This window comes from Alternaria triticimaculans (assembly GCF_023758025.1).
Source record: "Alternaria triticimaculans strain BMP 0046 chromosome Unknown scaffold_8, whole genome shotgun sequence".
NCBI lineage: Eukaryota > Fungi > Ascomycota > Dothideomycetes > Pleosporales > Pleosporaceae > Alternaria > Alternaria triticimaculans.
This window is the reverse complement of record NW_026055965.1, coordinates 38,517-60,214: the sequence shown is the minus strand read 5'-3', so window position 1 is coordinate 60,214 and position 21,698 is coordinate 38,517. Positions and strand designations below refer to the sequence as shown.

At 52.8% G+C, this 21,698-nt stretch overlaps 9 protein-coding genes across 9 annotated transcripts; 6 read left to right on the top strand and 3 right to left on the bottom strand.

Moving 5' to 3' along the window:
- Nucleotides 1–353: 353 nt before the first annotated feature.
- On the top strand, nucleotides 354–1,206 carry J4E78_005936 (uncharacterized protein; the record flags this gene model as incomplete). Its single annotated transcript, XM_049366551.1, has 2 exons — nucleotides 354–950; nucleotides 1,018–1,206. The coding sequence occupies 2 exons, from the start codon at nucleotides 354–356 to the stop codon at nucleotides 1,204–1,206; spliced, it is 786 nt and encodes a 261-aa protein (XP_049221257.1).
- A 370-nt stretch (nucleotides 1,207–1,576) lies between these two features.
- J4E78_005935 (uncharacterized protein) lies at nucleotides 1,577–2,408 on the top strand (the record flags this gene model as incomplete). The annotated part of the gene is made up of 2 exons (XM_049366550.1): nucleotides 1,577–1,709; nucleotides 1,777–2,408. The coding sequence occupies 2 exons, from the start codon at nucleotides 1,577–1,579 to the stop codon at nucleotides 2,406–2,408; spliced, it is 765 nt and encodes a 254-aa protein (XP_049221256.1).
- Nucleotides 2,409–2,865: 457 nt separating this feature from the next.
- J4E78_005934 (uncharacterized protein) lies at nucleotides 2,866–3,999 on the bottom strand (the record flags this gene model as incomplete). The annotated part of the gene is made up of 1 exon (XM_049366549.1): nucleotides 2,866–3,999. One exon carries the CDS (start codon nucleotides 3,997–3,999, stop codon nucleotides 2,866–2,868), a length of 1,134 nt encoding a protein of 377 aa, XP_049221255.1.
- Nucleotides 4,000–4,529: 530 nt separating this feature from the next.
- RO4 (Actin-like protein) lies at nucleotides 4,530–5,831 on the top strand (the record flags this gene model as incomplete). Its single annotated transcript, XM_049366548.1, has 4 exons — nucleotides 4,530–4,835; nucleotides 4,897–5,352; nucleotides 5,399–5,713; nucleotides 5,769–5,831. The coding sequence occupies 4 exons, from the start codon at nucleotides 4,530–4,532 to the stop codon at nucleotides 5,829–5,831; spliced, it is 1,140 nt and encodes a 379-aa protein (XP_049221254.1).
- A 1,790-nt stretch (nucleotides 5,832–7,621) lies between these two features.
- On the top strand, nucleotides 7,622–8,089 carry J4E78_005932 (uncharacterized protein; the record flags this gene model as incomplete). Its single annotated transcript, XM_049366547.1, has 1 exon — nucleotides 7,622–8,089. One exon carries the CDS (start codon nucleotides 7,622–7,624, stop codon nucleotides 8,087–8,089), a length of 468 nt encoding a protein of 155 aa, XP_049221253.1.
- A 1,833-nt stretch (nucleotides 8,090–9,922) lies between these two features.
- Nucleotides 9,923–14,305, bottom strand: J4E78_005931 (uncharacterized protein; the record flags this gene model as incomplete). The annotated part of the gene is made up of 4 exons (XM_049366546.1): nucleotides 9,923–10,176; nucleotides 10,234–13,867; nucleotides 13,915–14,076; nucleotides 14,129–14,305. The coding sequence occupies 4 exons, from the start codon at nucleotides 14,303–14,305 to the stop codon at nucleotides 9,923–9,925; spliced, it is 4,227 nt and encodes a 1,408-aa protein (XP_049221252.1).
- Nucleotides 14,306–15,522: 1,217 nt separating this feature from the next.
- On the top strand, nucleotides 15,523–17,031 carry J4E78_005930 (uncharacterized protein; the record flags this gene model as incomplete). The annotated part of the gene is made up of 4 exons (XM_049366545.1): nucleotides 15,523–15,804; nucleotides 15,855–16,012; nucleotides 16,067–16,595; nucleotides 16,645–17,031. 4 exons carry the CDS (start codon nucleotides 15,523–15,525, stop codon nucleotides 17,029–17,031), a joined length of 1,356 nt encoding a protein of 451 aa, XP_049221251.1.
- A 1,096-nt stretch (nucleotides 17,032–18,127) lies between these two features.
- On the top strand, nucleotides 18,128–19,812 carry J4E78_005929 (uncharacterized protein; the record flags this gene model as incomplete). The annotated part of the gene is made up of 3 exons (XM_049366544.1): nucleotides 18,128–19,369; nucleotides 19,428–19,712; nucleotides 19,768–19,812. The coding sequence occupies 3 exons, from the start codon at nucleotides 18,128–18,130 to the stop codon at nucleotides 19,810–19,812; spliced, it is 1,572 nt and encodes a 523-aa protein (XP_049221250.1).
- Nucleotides 19,813–21,231: 1,419 nt separating this feature from the next.
- J4E78_005928 (uncharacterized protein) lies at nucleotides 21,232–21,643 on the bottom strand (the record flags this gene model as incomplete). The annotated part of the gene is made up of 2 exons (XM_049366543.1): nucleotides 21,232–21,508; nucleotides 21,558–21,643. The coding sequence occupies 2 exons, from the start codon at nucleotides 21,641–21,643 to the stop codon at nucleotides 21,232–21,234; spliced, it is 363 nt and encodes a 120-aa protein (XP_049221249.1).
- Between the last annotated feature and the right edge of the window lie 55 nt (nucleotides 21,644–21,698).

Sequence of the window (21,698 nt, the reverse complement as noted above, 5' to 3'; positions counted from 1 at the left end):
AATCCGTTGGTCCCACCAAGCGCGATCCTTTTTAATACCCGAAGGCGTTGAGAACACGAATGCGCAGACATTAGCATTAGGGGTGTAAGATTCCGATACCCTCTCGCGCATTGTCCGTAAGGAGCGTACTGCTTACGCCAGCTGGCAAGAGGATTGCCCGCTAACCCGAAGAAGAAAATTTCAAGCGTACACCGTTCAGCCCTACAGATTCGCGTATGCGCAGTAAGCAGCGCCTATCGCATTCCAATCTCAAAGGCCAGCTATAGCTAGGCTTCAGCGATGTGCCATTCATCCGTAGCTTTCTTCGACGTTCACCCTCATGACCCTTTGTTTGTTTGCCATCAACTTTCAGCATGAACACCAAGGCAGAAGCAAACACATGGGCGGATACACCATTCGCCCTCCTCAACATTCCCGGTCAACCAAACGCACCAATATGCACGAATGCCGGTGTTCTCAGTGTCGCCATAGAAATGGCCAATGTTCACAACGTCTTGCTCCGCGCTCTAAATTCCATATATCACCAAGCGCCCTTCATTCAACTCGCTGGCGACATTGCGGATCTTATGCTGTACGTCACCGCATGGGCGGATACCGTGCACCACCACCACTCCCTTGAAGAGGCCATGTTCTTTCCAAAGATAGAGCAGATCGCAAGAGAGGCGGGAATGGCTGACTGGGAAGGCATGATGGGAGGAAACGTGGACCAGCATCATGAGTTTGAGCCGAAGATTGCAGGGCTGGTGAAGTGGGCCGAAGAAGTTGGGGCTGGACAGAGAACGTATGACGCGGCGGAACTGAAGAGCCTGATCGATGAATTCGCACCCATCCTCACTCAGCATCTACATGACGAGATCGATACCTTGATACGACTCGAAAAGTGTGATGGAGAAAAGATCAAGCAGGCGATGAAAGAAGTAGCCGACGAAGGAGCAAAGACTGCTGATCCGGTGCGTAACCCGACGTTCTCACTAGCTGCCTGCCGAATGAAAGTCAACTGACAGCTCGCGACTCCAGAATCTTGTCATCCCGCTGGTACTCGGATGTGTTGATAGAAGCTATCCCGGTAGTGGAAACTTCCCACCCGTACCCTTCTTCATCCCGTACCTGAACGCATATTGGTTTACGCGAAAGCATAAGGGTGCTTGGAGGTTCAACCCAAGCGATCACTGGGGCAATCCAAGGCCGCTGCAGTTTCTCTCATGATCATTACGAGAAGCCTGAATGAAGTCAGGAAACTGACATAGCATGGCGGTCGCCGAAGCTTGTATGTATTCAGAAGTTGACTGTCTGACGAATGAGAACTATTGGGGCTCATGTAGTTTCTGCAGTTGCAATTTACCTCGATAATGGAGGTCCAGGCACGCCTTGTGTATCTTTTGGCTTCCTTTTTTCTGACTACATTGTTTCACTCCACCCGATGTATTCATTGGGGTATTTCGAGGCCGCTACATCTGCCTCGGTAGATTATGGTAGTCGAATGCATTCACATCGAAGCACATGCGAGGTACATCTAGGCAGCCTTGCCACCAGGTAATAAAGCAACTTTCCCATCGAAAGCGCTCCTTAGCGTCACATGAGTATCACAAGCCCGATATTTATCTCCTTCTCGAATCTCTGCTACCTCAACACCAAAGTCATAAACTTGCAGCCAACAGATATGTCTGTCAACAGCGTATCCACGAGCCCCCTTCTAAAGCTCCCCGGAGGTGAGTAAGAGCTAGCACTCCAGGAGTAAAGATAGCCGTATGACAATGAGCTAACGTATGTTGATAGAGCTCCGCAATTGTATCTACAACTATGCACAAGACCCACGCGATGTTCGTCTGATCCACAAGCCCGCCCAGCAACACGAGCAGACAAATACGACTGAACGACAGTTTCTCGGTCTCACACAAGTGTGCCGCCAGCTCCGAGCAGAGTACATGCCTATTCACAGGGCGCAGACCAAGGCTCACATCCAGTGTCAGGACTCGGTTTCTTATATCAAGACCTTCATTCTTCCTACCGGTACAGACCCTAAGCAAGCTCGCGGAAACCTCATCGTCCAATTACCAGACCAGTGGTATGAATCTCGAGGCGCAATATCACCTCAACGAGACATCATAGAGGTCATAAATCTCTGCAGAAGCGCTCCACAGGTCAACGTTGCCTTCACGCTAGGCGATGTCCCGCTATCGCAGAGCCGTTTTGCAAGCCGCCGTAGGCAGGATATCCTGCGCGACCTCACACAGCCGGAAGCTACGCCTGAGCTGCACGATTTCATCGAAAACTCCGTCGAGCATGTAGAGTGTTGGATAGAGCCGCGGCTCAGTTATTCGATGTATCACTTGGACTTGAATTATTACGTCCATGTAGTATTCAACGTCGATGAGGAGTGGAAAGCTTGCTTGTCGGATGGGTGCTAGACTGCTGCTGTTTACAAGTTTACAATGTTTTTTGGACTATGCAACTTGGTTGTGACAGTACCATTGGAAGAAGAATACGAATTCAAGAGTTCCTGGGTTGGGCTAGATCTGTACATGTAGTTGCCTAGTCGAAATGTACCTTATGTTACTTAGCAGACCCATGATTATTGAAGGTGCCATCGCTTTGGTGTTGTTTATTTGCGTCATTTGAAAGGTGTTTGTAGGCATTGAACGTCTGCATGTGGTTGCAGAAGCTATGTGTGCACCACCCGGTACTCGTCTGAGCCATTGTAAACCAGAAGAGAAGAACAAGGAATACTCAGAAGCGTCAATATAGTAGGCCTAGGCTTGACCTCGATGAACCTGAAAAGGGCCACTGGAGGTAGATGAGCATTTGGTCAGATTGAGAAGGTGTTGACAACGAGCGTCCGCGACATCGCCAACACCATACTTGCTGTCATAGTTCATACTTCCTCAACTGTCCTCGATAAGTGAGCAGAAAATCGCCCATGACGCCATAATGATCCGAGACCCACTCTAGCTCGCCCGCCTCCTTCATCATCTGTCTATGTTCCTCTGCTACCTTGACGCCCATACCAATCCTCTGGAACTTGCAAGGACCCAGCCATCCCCGGAACAAGATCTTGTCCATTCTGCTACAGCCAAATCTATCTCTCATGGCTTGTGGAGACTGATAGCCCCAGGTATACCCGTGGTCGCTGTCTTCTTCTCCGGGACCATTGCGATTAGTGGGTACATTGTTGTTGAAGTTACCGAAGACGGTAGCGTCACTTGGTGCATTGGCGTGACCGCCAATAGAGAGATATATATCCTCGAGCTCATTGTCTGTGTGCAGAGAGCGATCAAAGGGCTCGATAGCATTGAGGTCGCCAGCTAGTATTGCGCTTTCGACATCCGGGTGGCTGAGATACTGCTTTGCGGCTGCCATCTGAATGGGGCGGACAGGCGGATCAGCAACGAGAGACTCCAGATGTGTGTTACATAGCCGTAGCATTTTCACCGGAAGATCTGGACGAATGCAGTTGTAGAGCTTGATGTTCACAAACAGGCCGTCTCGTCCGAACTTGCTGTACCACGGAACACGGAACACAGAGTCTATGTGCACTCGCCGATCGACGAGTGTGGTGGTGCCATAATGAGAGCTCAGCCAGTTTTGCGAGTCGATGTCTGTGAGATTGAAGCGTTGCTTGACCCAGGCTGAGTCTCGTATCTGCTCCACGTCTGATACCCCCATCTCTTGCAAGAAAATGACGATTGCGATGTCTGGCGGAGTCGATGATACTAAGTCGTGCAAATGATCTAGTGCCGCGCTCATCCGTTCTTCTGCGAACGGAACGAGGACATCGATATTCCAGGATATCAAACGAAGCTTCCTGGGATGAAGAAGTGTATCTGATTCGTCTTTTGGGAGCGCTTGATCGGATGTTGCTGGCGTCCAATTGCCGTCAGGTGCGACGCGATAGTAAGTTTGGTTTCTTGGCTCGTAAAAGGCATCTTCGCGTTTCTGTATGACAGAGGAGAAACTGGCCGCGGCAGCCTGCATAGCGGGATTAGGCTTCACTGGAGACATGCTTCTGGGAGGTCTGGTAGGTAGTCAAAATGTATGTGGAGCTGCAACAAGTTTGGAGAGTGTAAGCCGTGGGCACATGGACACAGCAGATAGTACGTTGCGGAGCATGATGCTCATTGTAGTCGTCCACGGGTGGTTGCCTGGATAGTGCTGATGCGGGGTGAGTGAAGCGCGCCGCTGAGGGCGAAACAATGCTGGATGCTGTGATTGTATCGCTTAACTATATACAATAGTACAATGGAACAAAGACAAGCACAAATTGTAGGTGAGGTCGATGTAGATGATGCGCAGGAGCAGATGCGTGTTCTCGGAGGTGCAAGCGCCGGCACGTGATGCGGTGAGGGTACCCCTGTCGTCAATGCCGAAGCGCGTCGTGAACTTTCGCGATTCAGAAGGAGCTCCAACCTGGGGAAGCTGCCACGACACCAGCTCTTCGCCTCGCCAGAAAAGCCGTCTCTCTACCTTCATCGCCGCGGAACGCTCTCCCGATATACGAAACCCTAAACCCATCGCTATTCCCCAACCCCGCCATGGGCTCCCGACTACACAATGCTCCGATCGTGATAGACAACGGCAGTGGAACTATCAGAGCTGGATTTGCAGGCGAGGATGTGCCGAAATGCTTCTTCCCGTCATACGTAGGACGGCCGAAGCATGTGCGGACAATGGCAGGCGCATTGGAGGGCGACGTATTCATAGGACCACAAGCACAACAATATAGGGGGCTCTTCAAGATCAACTACCCATTGGAACACGGCATTGTCACAGACTGGGATGATATGGAGCGGATATGGCAGTATGTCTATACAGAAGGCCTGAGGACCGTCAGCGAAGATGTGAGTTGGACCGTGGCAGACTGCCATTGAGGGGCATCAAGCTGACTATCTGTCTCTGTAGCATCCTGTACTCCTTACAGAGCCTCCGCTAAACCCCCGAGAAAACCGCGACACGGCTGCCCAGATTCTATTCGAGACGTTTAATGTGCCCGCCTTATACACATCGGTCCAAGCCGTCCTTTCGTTATACGCATCCGGCAAGACAACTGGTCTAGTTCTGGATTCGGGAGACGGTGTTTCGCATGCAGTGCCAGTCTTCCAGGGATTTGCGATTCCCAACAGCATCAGGAGGATAGACGTGGCAGGCCGAGACGTTACAGAGCACTTCCAGCAGCTACTGAGGAAAAGCGGCCGCGTCTTCCACACCAGCGCTGAGAAGGAGACGGTCAAGAACATCAAAGAGGCAACAGGATACGTGGCACTCGATCCGGCCAAGGAGGAGAAGGACTGGTCAGGCTCGTCCAGATCAGAGGGCAAGAGCGTCGACTACGCACTACCTGATGGCCAGAAGATAAAGGTGAGTGCAAATGACGAGACGCGACGGACACAAGCTGACAGTCTAGATCGGAGCGGAACGCTTCCGAGCACCAGAGATACTCTTCAACCCCGAGATCATTGGTCTGGAGTACCCTGGCGTGCACCAGATTGTCGTCGAGGCGATACACAGAACCGACATGGACCTCCGAAAGGCGCTTTATGGCAACATTGTACTCTCCGGAGGTTCCACACTGACAAAGGGATTCGGAAACAGGCTGCTTCATGAGGTGCAAAGACTGGCGGTGAAGGACATGAGGATCAAGATCTTAGCACCACCAGAGCGCATCTACACCACGTGGACCGGTGGCAGCATTCTTGCGGGCCTCAGCACATTCAAGAAGGTAAGTTTCTTATTCCCAACGAGGCTGTAGCCAGTGAACTGACACGTGCGTGCAGATGTGGGTAGAGAAAGACGAATGGCAGGAAAACCCAGACATCATCCACACCAAATTCGCATAAGCACCGACACGTCGTCTTTGGCAGCAGCACTTACTCCGCACCCGTTTCTCCCGCCTCCGCATCATCTTTCGAGAAGGAGCTGCGTGGTTGCATGGGTAGCGCAGTTGCAGTTAGTCATGGAATGGGGTCCCAAGACCTGGGGTCGCGCCAACCACCGAGGAAGAAAGCTGGGGGCTGCGCGCTTGGTTGGGTGATGGCAGATCTACGTGTCAGCCGGTAGCCGTAGCTTCTAGACGGGAGAGCTACTGTAGCATGCTGCTTTCCCCGCATTCGAGTGCGTTTCTGTTACTTAAGCGCGAGCATGGTTCGAGAGTGTCGGTTAGGTAAGGTGTACGAGGGGAGAGCCCGTGCATGGCAGGCGTTTGTGAGCGCTTTGGAATACCCCTATGATTATGAAGCGTACAGAATACCACAATTAATCCACCTGCGAATGTGCACACGGAGGGCGAAACGGAAAGTTACAGTCAGATGGTTTGGGCGAATGGGTGTGCCAAGCATCGTGAGGTCTTGTCTAGTCGCGTCAGCTATGGTGTGACTGCGGTCAAATCACCGATGCTTCACTCCACGTAATGTGCAACGCATATTACACACAATGGCGACATGACATGCGCAAATAGCATCACCCCAGCTGCAGCGATCGCGAGCACTGCAGGTACCTGATCACAGGGCCAGCCACAACAGGGGGCCACGTACCCGTTCGACACCGCAGACCGCAAGCACAGAGCCGCCCACGCCTAGACTTCACGATGTTCGACGTCATGCACGACGGTGCGTCCGGAGGCTCGGACGGCCACCGGAACGTGCGCGGTCAGCTGGCAGAGCGAAAAACTGAGCAGCCGAAGGTGTAATTGCTTTTTTCGAAGACGCCACCAACGACGAAGCTCACTGTGCCTTGCAGATGGAGGGATATCGATGCATGCAATGGGTATCAAAACAGCAACACCAGCATCAAACAGGCAGCGTCAGAATCTGCAGCGTCTCCATCTCGGTTCTCCTCTGATCCAGGCACCCGATGACAAGCGCAGAGCGTATGCGGCGTATGCATGACGCGAGCCAGACATGAGACGCAGCACGGCGAAAAAATCTCTTCCCGCCTCCACACTCTCCGGCGGGAAGCGTGCGCTGGCCGTCGCGGAAGCTGGCACAAGGCCCCAGTTTGCGCATGGCGTCTTCTGCGTCAAATTTTCAGTCAGACACCTCACAGGCGGCGCTTCGGCCATGTGCGCTGCGGTTGCTGCGGAGCCAAGCTCCGGGCTTTCGATAGCGTCATGGGCTCGATCGCTTCGCTCCTTGTTCTCCGCTGCACCTGACCATTTCCCCTGGCAATCTCTTACCCCCGAGAAACTCGCTCCAGCCAATCACCGCGTTTTGAGGGGGTAATGGTAAACTATTCATGGTGCTGAGAAATTTCCTACACTGGCCTTGTTAGGGGACGCATGATCCATTGACTGCCGTTAACTGCAAAGTGTCGCTCAGACTTCCAAGGCTTCTGAGCTGGCCTCGTGCGCGTCTGGTTCGTTTCGTGGCGCCGAAAAAAAGCTTGCGCGTGAGAGGTTTTCTTGCCTTGCATTCCAGTAGTAAGAGGGGATCGTGATCAGTGCGACCTGTTTGTTATATAAACCCTCTACCCCAGTAGGTCTTGTTGAGTACCAACGATCATCAACCACTACAGATCTTCCCGGAGCTACCTCTTACTATCAACACTACCCCAGATTTATATCGACGACAGTCGCCACTTGACTTGCTCCCAACAACCAAACAATCAACCAACCTCACTACCAACAATCAAAATGGTCAGCTTCCACATCAACGAGCCTCACCCATCCGCCGGTGCCTACATGTACTCTGGCCGCGGCGGCGCCGGCAATGCCATGCGCATCAAGCCCACTGAGGTCACCCCCGGCCCCACAGCCTCAGGTCCAGCTTCGCGCACCAAGCTGCCTCCCCCACCCAGCAACGCCTTCTACGCCACCGGCCGTGGCGGTGCTGGCAACATGAAGAAGACTGAGCGCGCCATCTTCAGCTTCGACGAGGAACTCCAACAGCAAGAACGCCTCCGCACTCAACAAGCACCCGTCTACCACATCGGTCGCGGCGGTGCCGGCAACCTCGTCGACGAGATGAAGCCCCGATCCCAGCGCCAGAACTCCGCCTCCTCCACCTCCAGCTCATCGAGCGTAGAGAGCGAGAAGGACGGTGTCCGCCGCAGCATGGAGTCCGCATGGCAGCGCCTGAGCAGGCAATTCTCTCACCAATAAGAGAGTCACTGCCGCCTCTTCTTGCGCTCCAACCTTCACTTCTTGCATACCCCATCTTCAACATGAGAGCTGGTTCTGAATCTCTCATCATCTCAGCATTTCCATCAGCACGGCGTTTCCACGGGAGGTCTACCATCTCCCATTGTACAATCACCAACAACAAAAGTCCCTTTTTTTACGACATCTTTTTTCTCCTTCCATAACGACATATCCACACAACCATCGAGGAGCCAGGCGCCTACCTCCGGTCATCAACACACATAAAAGTAACACCTTGATACCCGGAAACTACGTCCTGCTCTTACGAGAGAGGGCCCACTATGCTCTGAACATTTTTTTTGATCATTTGCGGAAAGGGGAGGAGGAAGTTTATACCCCCAGGCCAGTGAGAAGCTGGCGAGGACAAGGACGGGTTCGTCTTTGCCTCTGTGAATAGTTTTAATTGAATGATCTCCATCTTCATATCTTTGTGTCAACTTTCCACTCCGTGACTGTTCCATGTTACCATCCTATATAACGTTATAGACGCAAGGCATATACTTTGGAGTTACGCAATGTTGTGAACACTTGGCAACGTCTTCCCAGTAACACACATCCCTCCATCCATTTCCTCAGAGCTTCCCTGCTCGGTACTTCACAACTGCGCAAAACTCCTTCACCAAACAAAAATCATCCATCCTCTCACAGCAACAAATCCGGCCTTGTCGCCCTCTGAGCCACGACTCAGCACAGCACCGCTGCGTCCCGACTAACCCAGCCCAGCCACCAGCACCAGCACCAGCACCACCGCCCATCGTAAACACGCCAAGCTACCCACACGAAATATAACTCGTTTCGCGGAGTCAACTCCGCGAGCTTTCCTTTTGTGGCGTGTAGATCTAGATCGGCCGGCCCAGCAAGCTAGCTTGCATGCGTACGTGCATACGGGAGGGAAGATCAGACTATTGCGAGTAGGTGTTCTCACCGGAAGATCTTGAGGCCTAGGGATACGGGACGGAGAAAAATGACCCATGTGGAGATCGTGAGGTTGGGTGGGATGGTGTAGTGGAGTGGAGTGTCACCGGTTAGAGGGGCGATCTAGTAGGAGTAGGAGTAGGTATTCTTGGTAGTGAGTTTGTGGGCGGGTGGGAGTGTTGACGTTTAGTGGGATTTCTGCGTGTACTGCATGTAAGGGGGAATTTGGACTGGCCTGCAGCCTACGTTAAGATAAACACATGCAGAGTAGGTAATCTGAGGGCATTAAGATGGATATATCAGCCAGTGGGTATGTTTGAAAAAGTGTCAAAGTCTGGTATAGCCCTTGACAGTATCGAGAAGGTCGTAAAATGAGAGACCTGAGAGCAAGGTAGGGTCTAGGGTGTTTATTCTTTTTCCTATATATAGGGTGCGTCGGTTCGTTATGTGGTCACACTTTGGGTTCGAGGTCGATCGCACTGCGTTTCCGTGAGTGAAGAAGGTATTGTATATAAAACAGTGTCAAAATAGCGTTGCCAACAGGGACGACCGACTTTACGACATACGACGTATGACACCCGCACTTTCACGTATTTTGCACGCAGGTTGGGAAGAACAAAATGCCAATTTATGATATCTCTACACACTGGGAAACCTCCCAAAGAGCGCCGTATTATGAGTAGTAATTCTTTTAGTTGGCCCTTTTCAAAACAAGGCTATGCAATGATCCCAAGATGCCTGATGTGAAGAGAACGAGTACCAAAAGAAAAGAGAACCGCGAGCCAAAAAAAACTACCAATACACGTTCTCGAAGCGCCTCCAAGACCCCAAGTTCCCGTCGCGATCCCGGAGTAGACTGCCAACGAATCATTTGTTCGTTCAGCGCCTGGGTTGCGCTTTGCTAGCCGTGCTAATCAACAGCTTGAAGCCGTTCTTGAGCGCCAGCATATCGGGGTAGACGTTCTTGTGGAGTTCGAATGCGTTGGGGACGACCTTGATGCCCCAGGCTCCCTTGGGTCCGCGGGCGCTCATCTGGAAGCAGATCCAGAAGTGGCCGGGGTACTTGGGCATGCTGCAGAAGGCGTACATGGAGCGTGAAGGGTTGGCTTCGCAGTAGTTCTCTAGCCATTTCTCTGTGAGGCGGTTAGTTTGTGTTTCAAGTTGAAAGGTGGGTGATGCGATAAACTTACCAGTATCTTCTCGTGTGCCGGGTTGGAATCGCTCGTCTCGTGTGATCTCTGTGACCTTGCGCGCCATTGCCTCGACGTGGTTGACAATCAACTCGTCGAGATCGGAGTATGTGTGCTTTCCGATCTTGAGCTGCTTTCCGAGCGAAAATTGGTTTGCCTTGTTCATCTCGAGAACGTCGAGATGTTGGTATGCGTTGTTGGATACCTTCCATGTGACGACTAGATGGTCGAAACCCTTCGAGGACGGACGAATGACCAAGTCACCGGTCTCCTTACCACCGAGGTACTCTTCGGCTTGCATGGTGTTGAAGGCGAAGAACAGAGGGTGGTTGACGACACGGTTGGGCCGACCAGAGGCAACTTCCTTCTCCTTCTCGGCAGCCTTCTTGTCCTGGGCTTCTTGTGCGTCATCCCACTCACCAGCTGCGCGATTATAAGGCTTCTTCTCTGGCGCTCGAATGAGATCATCTCGGAGCGACAGTTGTGCGGTGAGAGCCTTGCGGTTGAGGTAGACGATACGTGCGCGCACGATCTGATGGCTCTGGTAGACGTGGCGAGGTTCTTGACCGCCACTGCCAACACCCTCTGGGAACTCTGATTCAGAGACGCCACCTTCGATGCCGCATTCCAGCTTGACTTCGATGTGGTCTGGGAATGTTCGCCTGATGGTGACGGGTACGACCATACCCTCGTAGAGAGTCTCCTCCGTCTCACCAGTCAACATAGTGAATAGCTCAGCACCAGACAGCAGCGCAAAGATCTGTCGGATCTCCTCGTAAGGGTTGTCAAGCTCAGCGCGAATAGTCTCGAGTGTTGCACGCTTGCGCTGTCCAAAGTTGCGCTCAATCTCCGCCGCGTAGTCTTCCAGTGCTAAGTCGTTGACCAGATCAGTGGTCTCTTCCCGCACCATCTTCCTAACAACGGCACTGGGTCCACCTTCGTCGGTCTCGGCCTTAACATCCTCTTCGTCCATGTTAAGGGCGTCAGCGACCATCTTCCTGGCAAGATCGTAGTCTTCTGGATGTACACGGGTGTAGTCCAAGTAGTCTGAGGACTCTTCCGTTGAATCGTAGGGGATGTAAAGGAAACTGGCGCAATTCTGGAAGACTTTGGGACCCATGGCTGCCTTGAGGTCCCTAGACTCAGACACACCAAGGAGATCGAACCGTGACAGAATCTCATCGCTGTTGGCCTGAATGGCCTTGATCAAGCGATCGGCCTTACGAGGACCCAGACCACACACGTAAGGAATCAACTTTGAAAGGTATTTGTCGTCGTACGTCTCCGGTAGGTCAATACCCACGAGGTTGACCATATCCACCATTGCGGTCTCTAGGCGGTCCAGGAGCTTCTCTTGTGGTATCAAGGTCTGGTTGGGGATGAATGGTATCGAAACGATATCCTTGCCGAGTGATGCGTATTCCGCCAGTGGATTTTGCAGGTACCGTCCGAGAGCAACACAGTACCTCGTTAGCGCGGGATACTTGGGGAACTCGGCAATAGCCCGACCACTCGTATGATAGAGACGAGCGACCTCATCGTTGACCAAGATCACCTCCAGCGGCTCGTTCCTCTCTTCACCGGTGTCCTCGTCCTCGTAGGCTGGGCCAGTCAGGCCTCGCTGGCCGATGATTTCCTGAAGGTCCTTGTACAGTTTGCGTGTCTCGACCGAGAAGCCAGAGACACCGATCACGTCTGGTCGGCGGCGCTGAATCACGTCGACGAACTTGTCGATGTCCTGGCCTTCAGGAATACCGCGCTCCGCATTTCCAAGGCGCATCTCCACTAAGCGGCCGTGCTCAAGAACCCGCCCATCGTTCTCGACGTAGGCCCACATGATTGCGTCCCCACGTTGGCCTTTGCCGTTGGTCAGGCAGAGTACGTTGGGTACTGATCCGAGAGGTGCACTCTTCAGCTTGTAGGGCGCTTGATCAAGCTTGTTGTAGTAGTTCTCTCTTGCTGATGCGGCGAGCTCATCCTCACATCGAGCACGCAGAGTTTCTTTGACACCGTTGGCGATGACAACCTGTAGCTTGTCTAGCGCCGCGCCGAGCAGTTCCTTACGGAGGGCGTTCCAAGTGTCAGAGACTTCACTGACACCTTCAGAGATGATCTTTTCTTCAAGCTTTGTCTTGAAGTTCCTGTAATTGCCCATGGAGATTCGGACTTGTACAAGACCTTCGGCCTCGGCCTTCAGCATCTTCAAAAAGAGATCCGGTCGACCTTGAAGATCCGAAAATGTGACCCCACGTAGGTACTTGAATTCGTAGTAGGGGTGGTCCTCTGTAATCTTTCGCATGCCCTTGTCAGTGCGAATGCAGTCGATCTGAGCGTTCTGGTAGAAGCTACCACGCAAGTATCGACGGAGGCGTGAGCACATTTGCAAATCCTGAACATACAAGAGCTTCGTAGACCTGAGAAGAGTGGCGCCAGTCTCTGGAGCGTCAGCCATCTGGTCGGCGAGCTCTTCAACCTTGTATGGCGGGTCCTCAATTGTATGCGCGCCTCGATTTGACCCATCAATCTTCTTTGCAAAGTCCTCAGGTGTGATGCCGATCGCTTTGACGAGTTGATTGGCTTTACCGCTCCTCAACTTATCGAAGAAGCTACGCGCGTTGTTGGCCCGCTTTTGTGTTCCGTTCACTTCTTGTCGGACCTCGTTGATCTCTTGCGAATACTTGTAGTGTAGGTAATCTTGAAGTTCCTGGATTTCTTCGATAGTAATGGCCTTGGCTGCCAACTCCTCGATCTCAGGATCAGTGATGTCGGAGTATACACTCTTCAGGTTCTCGTAGTTTTGCTTGAGGGCGTCGCGCTTCTCTGCAAAGGCCCTGAACTTGAGGTCGAATTCGAATACTTCCCACAAATCGGCCTGGTTCAGCAAGCGCTCTGGTCGTGCATCCATGGGCGGCGGGTTGTCGATGTCGTCGTAATCGTCGTTATCGCTTGGGGCGTGGATAAGGTAGTCTTTGCGGTGGTTAAAGATGAAGGGCACTTCGTAGTCTTCGAGATTGATAAACTCCAGGACCTTGCGCACAGCCTTCTCGAAAGGTTGCAGGAAGTAGCGGGGGAGGCCCTTCTTTGGCCACAGCATATTGCTGATCCAGGTGGCCTCTTCTGTCAAGCGTGCTTGCATGTCTTCTGGTGTAAGCTCGATCTCCTTGAAGGATCTCCGGGCTAGCTGCAGTCGCTCGGGAATGTCGGTCTCGCGGATGACGTTGTCCTCATCCGTAAGCATGCGCTCCTGTAGTTGCGATGGCTCGAAGACGTCCTTGAGCTGAAGCTCACGGCCTTCACCGGCTTGCTCATCCTCCTCCGCCTCTTGCATTTCCAGCGCCCAGTCGTAGTCTGTGCCATCTCCAAAGGCAGCCCTGTAATCTTCCTCTGCTCCCTCGTCCAGACCAGCAGCTTGCAGTCCCTTTGTAATCAGATTTATGCCTGGTTGTGTGACGTCGCGGTCGTCTTCGATCTCGTCTTCGAACTTGTCGTCCTCGATGAAGTCGTCAAATTCGTCGCCTAGGCGCCCGCGCGGCTCGTCGTAGTCTTCGTTTACTTCGTCGTCGGAGAAGATGTCGTCCACGCCGCGGGACTTGACGCGCTCCTTGTGACCACGCTTCAGGCGCTTGAATCTCGACTTCCCCTATGTTAGCGGTGTCCACGATCCAGCACGGTATGCCTTACCTGTTCTTCTGCCGGGCGCTCAACCTCGACACCGATCAGGTCCAGATCCTCGTCATCTAGGGCCTCTTCCTCGTGACGGTCCTTCTTCCTCTTCCTGCGCCGACGTTTGCGCTCCGCGATCTCGTCTTCTTCATCCTCGTCTGCGATGAAGCCTTCACCTTCCTATATGTCCATTAGCATCTGCAGATGCTCCAGCCAGTACGGCCAAGCTTACCTGTCGCAGTCTGTCTTCGTCGTCGTCATCTTCCTCCTCGCTGGAGTCGTCGATGCCATTGGCGCCATTTGTTTTCTTCGGCCTGGGTTCAACGGCGTCGCCGGCCTCGCCATCGAAGTCCTCATCCTCCTCCTCGTCGCTGCCTACGTCGGCGATTGTGTCGAAGAACTCCGCCATGGTGATTCAAACAAGGACAACGCGTGGACTGACGGGTCTGGCGAAGGAGCGCGATGGGCGATTTCGGCGAGCTCTTTGCGGCAGAGAGGTTATCGTACTGCGGCGATTCAGCGGGAGGGAGATTCGGGCGCAATGGAGGTAAAGGAGAGAAGGAGGGCAGAAGTAGCCTCTCTCAAAGGTTCGCGCAGCCATCGGCCGCGTTAACTTTCGGCCGCACTGACGCTCGTCACGTGACAGCCTGATACGCGCTAGGCGGATACCATCAACAAAAGTTGACCATACCCGACTCGGAACAGCATGCTACAGCTACGGGCATCAAACACGTGGGCTGCCCTAGCCTCGTCTTCTACACGTATCTAGTCATGTACTGAGGACGTGTTTGAGGAGGATTAAGCTTAGATATACTAAGGATGCAGCGACGACTCAAGCTCCAATGCGCAGATTAATCATCACCACCAGACTCGCAAGAAAACATTTCCAAGGCAACGGTCACGCCATGCGGTTCTTTGAAATGTATTTCGTGGAAGTGATTGGCATGTCAAACGGTCGACGTTGGATTGGTCTGTACGCCAGGCACATGGCCGCATTCGAGATACGCGCTTTGAAGTTCTGCGCTAGAAGCAGGTGAAGCATGGCGACGAGGAACCATGCGACTCTGAAACCTCCTGAACAAGGCATCGTATAGTGTATACAGACTTATCAAAGACTCATCCCTTGGAGAGCGTGAGTATTTGACAGCTCTCTTTCTCTCGAAGACAGAGCTACCTTGCTGCTCATTTGCATCCTCTGCAGCCTCGCAGACTCAGTTACAGACGTTGGACGCTACCGCAACCCCACCAGCGCGCCCCACTCGCGCTGGATACTGACACGACCACGACCTCTCCTGAGCCGGTCTGCTGTCAACAACGCCCGAGACACTGCCCTCCATTCACTGCCATCGCCATTCCAATCCGTCCCTGCATTCGCCCACCTGCACATCTCAAAGTCAGGCGCCCGGAAACGGACAAACCAATAGACGCTGTCCTCCTTTGGGCTATTTCCGTCATTGGCGTACCATCGTCGACCCAGCGTCGGGCGGCAAACTCGAAACCACAGCCAGCACCTGGCCTCCTACACACTTGGGCTCTGTATCCTTCGCAGAGTAGCCCTTGCCTCGCAGTTGCTGCACCCGTCCACCCTCACCCACACGACAGCAGCGCCCGGCGCAAACCTTCAAGATGGCCGAGTCGTCCTTCAAGCAGAAGACGATGAAGAGGAAGAACGTCAAGGGTCTCGCACTCAGCGCTCCTGCCCCCAAACCCGCACCTTCCGCCGGGGACGCCCAAATACCCGGCGCCCGAGCCAACGACGAGAAGCAGGATACCCTGGAGATTGGTGTTGAGTTCCAGCTGGACCTAAAGGCCGAGGACCTGATAGTGCTGCGCGAATTGGGTCACGGAAACGGAGGAACAGTCAGCAAGGTGCAGCATGCTGCTACCAAGGTCATCATGGCGCGGAAGGTGAGTGGTAGACCACGAGGTGTACGGCACGAGGAGACTGACAAGGGCAGGTTATCCACGTCGAGGCCAAGAACGAAGTCCGGAAACGCATCGTGCGAGAACTCCGAATCATGCACGACTGCAACTCACCCTACATTGTCGACTTCTACGGTGCCTTCCAAAATCCTTCCGGCGATGTCATCATGTGCATGGAGTACATGGACGTGGGGTAGGTGCAAGCTGCTTTATGCTGCAGGATGTGAGTTGCTAACTTGCATGCCAGGTCGCTTGACTGGGTCTCACGATCATTCGGACCCGTCCGCGTCGACGTTCTCGGAAAGATTTCAGAAGCCGTGCTCGGCGGCCTCGCCTACCTTTACAGCGCCCACCGTATCATGCATCGCGACCTCAAACCCTCCAACATCCTCGTCAACTCAAAAGGAAACATCAAGCTGTGTGACTTTGGTGTCTCAAGTGAACTCGAGGGGTCTATTGCCGAGACTTTCGTAGGAACAGGCACATACATGGCGCCGGAGCGGATACAAGGTTCTCCGTACACCGTGAAGTCGGATGTATGGAGTGTTGGCCTGACACTTATGGAGTTGGCCATTGGCAAGTTTCCATTCTCTGGAAGCGCGGATGATGACGAAGCTGGAGGCCCTCAAGGTATCTTGGATCTCTTGCAGCAAATCGTGTTGGAACCTTCACCCAAGCTACCAAAGAGCGATGCCTTCCCATCAATTCTGGAGGACATGATTGCGAAGTGTTTGATGAAGGATCCAGCGGAGCGACCAACTCCCAAGGAGCTATACGTAAGTTTTCCTAGCTGAATTCAGGTCTGGAGTGTGCTAACCCTAGTAGGATCACGATGCCTTCCTTCAAGCCGCAAAGCGCACTCCTGTCAACCTTGAAGCATGGGCCATATCCATGATCGAGCACAACAAGCGCAAATCCCATCTCGCCCCAACCGCTCCTGCAGCGGACATCAAAGAGAAGCTCCGCGAGCGATCTCCTCCCCACAAGCGTGAATCCAGCGACCCCAGGCAAAGAGTAGCCAATGGCGACCCCGAACCAGCACCACGACGACCTTCATACCCTACACGGACATCGAGCAGTTCCAATGTTATGAACCTACCTATGCGACCTGCGCCATCTGTAGACGGTCCGGGTAGCAGACCGGGTAGTCGGGGCCCATCAGCCAACGGCTTACCACCTCAGCCGAGGAGGTGGAACAGCGAAGTACAATAGTGGGACAAGACGCGTTTCCTATTAGATAGCGGATCTAGGCAAGTATATAGAGGTTATGGGGGATTCTGTAAGGTCCCTGCTGGATGTCGGGACCATCTTCATCAAATGTAAGGTTGGAGGTTTTCGCCTTGAAGGCTTGTTGTTGTTGACTTTCGACTAGCATCAAATACCAATTACTCATCTTTCGTATTTCGTACCTCGTACAATGCTGATGGTGACCACGATGAACACTGTTTTGCCGGTGGTATAGGCAGTAATTCGGCATCGCCAAACCTGCACCGTCTCATGCTGGATCAGCGTAGAGCATGCCACCTCTCAGCCGTTCATTCGTACATCCTTATCTTCCCCGCCTGAGCTATCTCTTGTCCCTGTCGAAGTACTTGAAGTGAGCGCTTGCTCGCGGGATCACAAGACTTGAAGTACATCCAAGCTCTCGGCTATGGAAAGCTAGACACTTCATGCAGGGAGGAGTTGAACAGGGCTGAGGAGTTCTATTTCATCTTACGGCCGTTAGCAACAGGGTATTGGATTCCGAATAGATGCGATGACAATGTAGGCGTCAGGGCCGTTCGCTATCTTATACGCATTTTTGCTTGCAGGTACACATTTGATTGTTTCCTTGGACGAGGTTAAAGTTCCAACGACGCGGATAAATTGAACACGCATTTCGCACATGTCCTTTGCAGCAATGTCGCACTACACCCGAAGTTCAAAAGAGCAGAGTCGTAGACAGTTATCTGTTCTACAATTAGATCTCTCTAAGACTCTTGATGGACACCTCATTTGCATACACAGCACAAGATCTCCGTATTCAATATCGATCGATCTCCAACATATCAAAGAAGTCACGCGGGCTAATAGATCTATCACCCGAGTGCGTATCGTTCATCACGAAAGTTAATGTTCGAAAGAGGCAAGGTCAAATCGGGGCTCCGAGGTGGTAAGCCGGGAACTAAGACGGGCACTACGCGTTCCCCACGACCACGAGTAGTATATACCATCACCAACTGCGATACTTTCTATCGCAATGAAAGCGCCGAGCAGAATTATAACCGAAGACTACGATTAAGCTGTCCGGCTTCGCACAGACCTTGCTATGACAGACACAAGCGATCGCTCTGCGCTCGGCTTCTCGTTGTCGTCGTTGTTGCCGAGCGGGGCGCATCCGATAGTAGCAAGCGCATTGCTTGTCTTGATTGTGAGTCCCCCAGCTTCAGGGTTGTTCCTTCCCAGCACTGACCATGCAAAGTCCGCGTTTGTGTACGGCTTTTACAACGCGTTCCTCCACCCGCTCCGCCACTACCCCGGTCCTCTACTCTGGCGAGCCTTCCGCATCCCACATGTCGTCTCAACACACCGTGGCGAGATTCACAAACGACTCACTGAATTCCACACCAAATATGGACTTGTCGTGCGTGTCGCTCCCAACGAGCTCTCTTATGCCAGCAGCCGTGCGCTGAAAGAAATCTACGTCACTCGTCCTGGCCATCTACCATTCGAGCGTAACCGCACTTCATTCAAGAAGCAGACCCCAACGGATCCAAACTCCATCGTCAACTGGCACGAAGGCGACCACGCAAGATACAAACGAGCGTTTGCGAATGGTTTCTCGGAGAAGATCCTGAAGGAACAGGCACCGATCATTGAGAGCTACGTTGACCTCTTCATGACACAGCTCAAGAAAAGAAAGACGATCGATCTCGAAAAGTGGCTGAACTACCTGACCTTTGACATCTCCGGCGACTTCACCTATGGCGAGTCCTGGAACTGTGTTGCGAACGGCAAAGCGCATGCCTGGGTCGACATTTCCCAAGACTTCGGTAAAGGGCTTGCGTTGATCCAATCGACCAACATGTATCCACCGATTGACAAGCTGCTCCGCTACATTATCCCCAAGCGAATCCTACAAAGGAGCATGGAGCACCGGAAGATGAGCTTTGAGCAGGCTCGCAAGAGGATCGCAATGGACACGGAGCGTCCAGATTGGGTGACGCCGACCAAGAAATACAGCGACCTCAAAGACCCATTTACAGGCCCTGAGTGGGGCATAAACCTGCTCGTACTCGCCTTCGCGGGGAGTGAGACTTCAGCTAGTGCCCTGACTGCAATCGTCAGATCCCTGGTACAGCACAAGGGCGTGCTGCATCGACTCACCGCGGAGATCAGGGAGACTTTCCAGAATGAGAGCGATATCACAGTGGCAACAACAGGAAACCTGACGTACCTCAACGCAGTCATTTCAGAAAGCATGCGCCTCAACCCTCCCGTCGTAATCGGGGTCCCCCGTATCGCACCTGCAGGCGGCGATATGGTGTGCGACAAATGGGTTCCTGAAGGAGTAAGCTCCTCACACACCCTCCAACTACTGCTTTCTTGACTAACATCCCCATCAACAGACCTACGTAGCCTTCAACCAATTCTCCGCCTACCGACAATCCTACAACTTCCGCAATCCAAACTCCTTTATGCCGGAGAGGTTTCTGGACCCGAAGTCGTATCACGAAGATGACATGGACGTCTTTCACCCTTTCCTGGTGGGCAGACACAAGTGCGTGGGCGTCAGTTTTGCGTGGTCTGAGATGCGTTTGATACTTGCGAGGCTGGTGTGGAGTTTCGATATCAGGCTCAAGGATGAGCGGGATAGGTGGGACTGGGGGGAGCAGTGCACTTATATCCTTTGGGTAAGTCGTATATTGGGAAGGGCATGAGTGGATTCAAGTGCTAACGGTGGTATAGGACAAGAAGCCGCTAGAGGTTATACTGGATCATGTCAATAAGTAGGCAATAGATCTTACTCACAGTAGCCGAATTTGTAAGGTTGAATGGCAGAGTACTTCGAAAATGGCTTTTGTGGACATATCTTCAAGTATCCAGTTCATTGCTCCCGCTCGGCTCTCATCATGTCGCCAGACCTCATTGTGCTCTAATTAACTCATGAGTGCTACTTAGAAGACTGGTGCTGTGCATGACCGGTTTTGTGCGGGTTTGCTCCCATTACACGCTCGCTACCACCGTCCGTAGGTGGTATCTACCCAGTATTGCCTCCTTATCATGGGTCGAAACATTAGAGATTCATAATCTGCTCTGACCCCTATGATTGACCCTTACAAATTGTTCTACAAAGCGTTCTCATCGCAACAGTATAAAGTCGAGACGCCACATTTTTTTTCTTCTCGTTCTCCAACCAACTCGATCACCGGAAATCTACAAACATCGAACGAGCGTAAACCCATCACAACACTACAACCAAATCATCAAATACCTTGTCGGGCAAGCTCAAAACACCTCGCGTTTCCACCAGAGAAAACCTTACCTCCCTTCCGCACGACAAAAAGAACCCCCAAGACCAATACTCATACCACCACGATGTTCACCACCACAAAACTCATCACCCTCATGCTCATCGGGCTACTTTGCTCCCTCATGGTATCAATGGTACACGCTCTTCCAGTACCCCGCCCTACGCTCGAGCCCAGATTCTTCTCGTCTGGGGCGGCTGGAGCCCTTGCTTCTTACGCATCCATGTATCACTACCACACCTCAGCTGCTGGGAGGGTAGATCTGGACTTGGGTTTGACGAGTGTGCTGCTTGTTGGTGGGATGGCAGTGGGGGTCATGGGTGGGTTGTGGTAGATCAGGAGGGAGATGTGTAGGGTGAAGGGTTGGAGATGGAGAGGTTGGGGGTATGAGTGGTATGTTCGTTGTGTTGTTGCGACCTTGGTACGAGATGAAGATGGATTCTGGTGCTGGTTCTATGTAGTTCGATACCAAGAATCCGCTGGCCGTCGACGACAATGTGACTAAGGAAGAGTGAGTGCGAGGAGAACCCAACCCGGTCGTAGTTAGACCGCTCCCAGGGCACGTCGTCGACATTGTGAGGAGCGCGTTGTAGACGTCAGGGAAGCTTTCTTCCGCGCTATTGACGATTTTGTCGTAGGTGTAGGCGCCCGGGCGGCACTCTCGCAATAATACAACCCTCTATATAGCAATGTCATTGACGATAGTCCTTGCAAACATTCGAAGTGAACGCCAGTATGCAGAGCTGTTAATTGTGGCGTGTCTTGGTGAAAGTCGCGTTCTTTCACTAGCTAACGGTAAGCACTGTGGGACGGCTTTCTCCCTGGAGGCTTGTGATGCTTCCGATCAGGGGACGACGTCCTTGTAGTGGTACTGCAGAAGCATTTGTAGCCCGATTTTTCTTCAAGCAGCAGCTTTGCGCGCCTCGACGGCCTTCTCATACACCTTGAGGTCGACGTTGCCAGCGTTCCAGACGGTGACAGCTTGTACGAAGACACCCTTCTCCTTCCTGCGCTCAACATAGCCGATGACATTGAGCCATGTCCCCACGTCTACGTTGAGTTCCTTAATTCGCTCGAGCACATGTTCGATATCGAGATTCGCGATGACGGGCGGATCAGATATCGGATAGTTGTGCTTGAGCCGCAGTGTCGCGGTCTTAGTGACGTACTCATCGATGCTGCGGCGCAGTCAGTCTCTGTGGTAGCTGTGGCTTTCACTCCAAGTACCAGCCCAGAAAGCGGACTTTGGTGCCCTGCGCACATGCGGGCAAGTCACTCAGCAGCACCAGATTCGAAGCGACGGGACCAGACATTGTGCTTGGAGGAGGGCGCGCAGAATGCGGTGGAAACTAGAGCCGCGGCCGAAGT